The sequence below is a fragment of the Cebus imitator genome, unplaced genomic scaffold, assembly GCF_001604975.1.
Source record: "Cebus imitator isolate Cc_AM_T3 unplaced genomic scaffold, Cebus_imitator-1.0 Scaffold339, whole genome shotgun sequence".
NCBI classification, from domain to species: domain Eukaryota; kingdom Metazoa; phylum Chordata; class Mammalia; order Primates; family Cebidae; genus Cebus; species Cebus imitator.
In genome coordinates, this window is record NW_016107654.1 from 1155103 (window position 1) to 1160326 (window position 5224).

Below are 5224 nucleotides of genomic sequence, written 5' to 3' on the forward strand. Positions count from 1 at the left end.
CCCCTCCTCCCACCCCTCTATCCCTCACCCCTCCCTCCGTCACTTATTCTCCATCCCTCCATCCCACTCATAGTGTGTCTGCCCCTAGGGCAGCCTGGGAAATGGGAATTGAGACTCGGGTGCCCACACCCACAGGGGTCCGGGTGGGCAGAGAGCTCAATCCAGCTCCTTGGGCCCCTCCAGCCCGATTCAGCCTGGGTGTCACTCCAGGCCCCATGTTCCTCCTCCTCTTCCTCAGGGCTGGGTCTCTCAGGAGTGGGGCCTTGGTTCTGAGAATCAGGGCCCTCAGAGATTCCTTCTGTGGAGTCTGGGTCTGTAGTGGGGAGGGTCACAGTCCATGGGCTGGCAGCCCGCCCAGCACCTGCTTGTAAAATTTTCTAATAAAAAGTTTTTCCCCCGAGAAGTGAAAGGAGCATGTGTGTGGGGAGGGCGTCCTTGCTGCTGCCTGTGCCCTGACTTCCCGCTGCGCTGGTGCACAGGCCTGCCCCCGTCTCGAGGGTGGACACCAGCTCTCCCTCCTGCCTTCCGCTCTGGAGCCAGGCCTAGGCCACTGGCTGTTCCCCTGCTGTGCCGTTGGGGCCTAGAGCAGCTGCAGGAGGGCTGGCCCAAGGGAGCGTTCCTGGGTCCTTAAGGCTTCGCTGGCCAGCAGAGTTCCCCAAAACCATCACATCCAGATCTGTGCTGGTGACCTAGCCCAGCCTGGAGGTTGGGTCCTGGTCCAGCAGGCCTGGGGTGAGGTTAGGGACCAGGGGCAGTCAGTGCTGGTAGAGACTGGAGGGAGGGCAGGCCCTCATCAGGAGGTGGCGTAGGGGTGGGAGCTGAGATCAGCACCAGGAGGGACCCAGGGCCCCTCCCACAGAGGCAGGGCTCTTGCACGGAACCTGGCTGTGGAGCCATGTGATGGCATGGGGCACCTTGCCCTTCTCCCCTGGGACTGAGTGTCCTGCACTCCCAGGAAGCATCCCGCAGCTCCTCCCCAAGCCAGTTTTCTCCAGGACAGGAAGCCCTGGTCTTGCCCGCTCGCCCCTCCCCTTTCTGGGAAGTGAGCTCAGACACTGCCTTTGCCTGCTCAGTGCTCTCGTGGGGAGGGTGGCAGTTCTTATTCTGCTTCCCCCTCCCCCGACACCATTTTTTTTTTTTTTTTGAGTCATTTGATAAACCTGAGGGCAGCCAGCCCCAGCTTTGGAGTTCTGAGACGGGAAGGACCAAGGGGACACCCCAAGTTGGAGGGCTTGCTCTTGTTCTCGGAATGAGTGAGTCAAGGGAGTTTTCCAGTGGGATGGGGTGGGCGTGTTCTTGGGAGGCAACAGCTGAGGTTGAAGGGGGGCATCAGAGATGCCCGTTGTCAGCCGGGCACAGTGGCTCAGGTCTGTAATCCCAGCAGTTTGGGAGGCTGAAGTAGGTGGATCACCCGAGGCCAGGAGTTCGAGACTTGCTGAGCCAATGTGGTGAAACCCTGTCTCTAACAAAAATTAGTTGGGCGTGGTGGTGTGTGCTTCCTAATCCCAGCTATTCGGGAGGCTGAGGCACAAGAATTACTTGAACCCGGGAGGCGGAGGTTGCAGTGAGCCAAAATAGGACCACTGCACTCCAGCCTGGGCGACAGAGACGCCGTCTCAAAAAAAAAAAAAGATGCTCGTTGTCCTGGGGGAGCGAAAAGATTGTCACCTGGGGAGCAGGAACACCTTGGACAGCTCCCAGCTCCGGTCCTCAGGGGCTCCGGGTCACTCTTGCCCCCTGGTGGCCTCGCTGAGCGCGGCCGCTGGGGCTCCCGCCAGAGCAGCAGTTGGGGCCGGGGCCGTTCTGCGTTCCTGCATTCGCTTTTCCCCGCGAGTGGGGGTGTCCCTGCCTCTGTGGGCACACTTGTGCCTCCCTGCGCGCCTGCTCAGCTCGTGCGCACCTGTCTGCGTGCGCCCGGCGCTCCCGTGTCCCTGTGCGCTCCCAAGGCTGAACCGACGCGGGTCCTTTGCCCCTTCGCGGGGGCAGGTGAGGGGCCCGGAGTCCTGCAGGAAAGAGGCCGGAAGGGAGCGCCTCCCGGGAAGCCCACCCGCGGCCCAAACCCAGCCGGACTTCTGCGAGCGGCACCGGCTGCGGAGCCCGCAGGTGCCCAGACGCCCCGCGGCCGGGAGACGTCCGGAGAGGCCGGCAGAGGGGACCAGAGCCGAGTGGGGGAGGGGGCGCCGCCCGGAGCCTCCCGCCCCCGCAGGTGGAGCGCGCAGGCGCAGTCCCCGCGTGCGCGCGCCCCGCCGGCGCCTCCATCCCGGATCCGCGCTGCAGCGTCAGCGCCGCCGCCCGTTCCTTTCCTCTTCCTCCTCCTTGGCCTCGGCCTCCGCCTCCTCTTCCTCCTCCGTGCGCCCCCCCAGCCTCCGCTGCTCCCGACGCGGAGCCCGGAGCCCGCGCCGAGCCCCCGGCCCCGCGGTGCCATGCTGCCCCGGCGGCGGCGCTGAACGATGGCGACGCCGCTGCCTCCGCCCTCCCCGCGGCACCTGCGGCTGCTGCGGCTGCTGCTCACCGGCCTCATCCTCGGCGCGGTCCTGCGCGGGGCCGCCGCCGGCCACCCGGGTGAGCGAGCGCGCTGGGCGCAGGCCGCGGGGCGCCCCGGGGCCGGGATCTCGGGGCGGGGACCGCGCTGCCAGGCGCCGCCGCCCTCTCCTGCCCAGGCCCGCAGGCCCTGCAGGCCCGGTCCTCTGCTGACGGCGGCCCCGTGTCGCTCGCGTTGGGATTAGCAGGCCCGGCCGGGGGACGCAGCGCGGATGGGGCTTCTGCCGGTTCTCGGAGGCGAAGCTGAAGTTCGCGGCTTCTTCCGCTGGGAGCCGGTCTGGCTTAGGCCTCGGCGCCGTGGCCATCTGGCCCTGGGCGGGCCCGCCGGGAGTCTGTCCTGCGTGGTCTGTGTGTGTGTCTCCGGGTTCGGGGCTCCCGCGGCTGCGGGGCTGGCCCTGAGTGCCCGCCGGCCTCGCTGCCCGTGTGCGTCCCGGGGTCGGGGCGTCCGTGCTGATCTGCCTGTCCTCACGCCTCAGGTGGCGCTGGACACCGGCCTTGTACGCCATGGTGGGCGCTGGTGTTCCAGGGGCACTTGATGGCGTAGGCTCGGGGTGCTGTTCTAGCTTCAATGGGGGAGGCTGTGGCCGTCTCAGAACCTCCTCCTGCACCCCCTGCCCTTGAGGGCACTGGCATTCTGCCTTTGGGACTGAGGCCTGCAGGGGAACTCCGAAGGAGGGTGATAAGCCCAGGGTCGTGGGACACCCTCCCCGGCTGCACAGATGGGCCCGGAGGCTCCCGGGAGCAGAGGTCTGCGGGAACCCAGGATGCAAAGCTCGCTTTTTTCTGGGGGGGCTGAACTGGGAGACTTTGTGACTGTGCATTCGTGCAATCCTGGCAGCCCTGCAGAAGAGGTGCTGAGTCCGCTTTACAGTTAAGGAAACTGAGGCACGGAGACGTTAGGTGGAATGTGGCCCAGCTGATGCTACCCAGCGCAGTCTGCTTGTGTGTGTGTGTGTGGCCCCGCGGGGCCGGCTTCCTCCTGGGCACAGTGCCTCTGCGTGGGAGGTGGGCATGACCAGAAGGGGCTTCCGAGAGTCAGAGCCTGCTCAGCCAGGAAAGGTGGAAGCCACCTCAGGAACTGGGGCTGTAGCTGCTGTGCTGAGCCCAGGTGGGCAGCAGGTTCCAGGCCTCAGTTCACCAGTCTCTGCGGCTTCTTGCCTGCCTCACTGGGAGACCTGGCAAGGCCCTCCCCAGGGAGCCCCTCCCACTCCCAGTGCCGCGTGCTTGGAAGGGAGGGGCCCTCAGGCAGCCCAGACGTTAGGTGAGGTGTCAGCCACTCTCCAGCTGCTGCTGTTCCTGGGACCTCCTCTCAGGAGAAGGAAGTGGTGGATGGAGGCTCCTGGGCTGGGGAATCAGGGGCTGGGAAGGGCCCTAGAGCTGGCTTTGCACCTCAGGCTCCGGGCTTTGGCATGGCGCACTGTGCGTTATCAGCACAGGGAGAGGGACCGCCTCGCTCCCCAGGTGCCAAGTGTGTGGGTGGGCCCCGGGTGGACCTGCTGGCACAGGCTCAATGTTTAACATGCCCAAGTCCGGGCACAGCCCACTGATACCGGAGGCTGCTGCTCCAGGTCGTGGGGGGTGGGCGGTGCCTGTGGGGCCCACCTGCCACTGGGGCTGCCGAGGCTGCTGGAACTGCCTGGAAGGGAGGCCGACAGCCTGAAGGTACTGAGTGTCGGGTTACCAAGGAAACCAAGCCAGCCAGCCAAGGTCTGGAGAAGGACAGATGCCCCCTGCGGCGCCGGGCCCCGGTAGTCCTCCCTGCAGTGTGCAGTGTGGGGCTGGGCCGGGGAAGGGTCCTGGCTAGCCAGAGGGCCCACTGCAGGCTCCCCAGGCAGGGTCGATGGCCCTGCTGGGGTTCCCCCGGGTCCACTGGCTCACTGTGACTGGTGACATTCCTTACCTTTGAGGCAACTCCGCTTCTGCATCCCAGAGGGGAAACTGAGGCAGAGAGGGCCACTGCCCCCCTGCCCTGTTCTCCAGCACCAGGATAGGACTGATTAGCCACATGTGTAAGCTGGCACCGTGGCCTGGGCCCCTCCTCAGTGAGAGGAGAGAATGGGTAGGAACTGGAGAGCTAGAGCCTGGCCTGCAGTCCCCAGCCCTGCCTATCCGGCCTCCTCAGGCCCTTGGGGGCCTCTGGCCCCTGACTGCAGCCCCTGTTGGTGTGGCTGTGGGAGTGACCTGCCTGCGTTCTGCGTCTGAGGCAAGCGAGGCCACAGACCCCATCCTAGCTCTCCGCCATGCTTGGGGGACAAGCCAGAGGCTGGAGGAGCAGCCATGCTTCCAGGCTGCACGCTTGTTCAGTGCTGGTTCAGGAGAGAGTGGCACAGCGGGGAGAGGCCGCCGGCCGGCACCGGTCGCCCTCCTCGGAGACAGACCTCGGCCCCTCCCTCTGGGACTCCCGATCTGGACCAGGGTTCCTGGCTGGCTGTGGGGCATGTTGAGGCCGGAGGTTGGGCTTGGGGGCCGCATGGCACAGCACTGCCTGGATGGTGATGCTCAGCTTCCGAGCTGGGGGCTCTATCAGGCCTGAACATGGACCCTGGGGAGTGGGTGGGGCAGGGTAGTTCCGATAAGTCCTAGGACTGTTTGCTTCCTGGTTCTGAGCCCTGGCGGTGGGGAGGAAAGGCCTGTCCAGAACAATTGCCAGAGTCAGGCCTGGCCAGCTCTGGGGGGTGGGGGC

At 66.0% G+C, this 5224-nt stretch overlaps 2 protein-coding genes across 3 annotated transcripts in view; one reads left to right on the forward strand and one right to left on the reverse strand.

Annotated features, from left to right (window-relative positions):
- C8G (complement C8 gamma chain) overlaps positions 1 to 5224 on the reverse strand; it is a 618926-nt gene that overhangs the window by 518984 nt on the left and 94718 nt on the right. The gene's annotated exons all lie outside the window — the stretch shown is intronic.
- Positions 2227 to 5224, forward strand: part of NPDC1 (neural proliferation, differentiation and control 1) — an 8217-nt gene continuing 5219 nt past the window's right edge. For both annotated transcript variants that reach the window (XM_017505562.1, XM_017505564.1), the window contains exon 1: positions 2227 to 2562. In XM_017505562.1, coding sequence (XP_017361051.1) covers positions 2451 to 2562 — 112 coding nt within the window. In that variant the 5' untranslated portion in view covers positions 2227 to 2450. The remainder of the gene's footprint in view (positions 2563 to 5224) is intronic.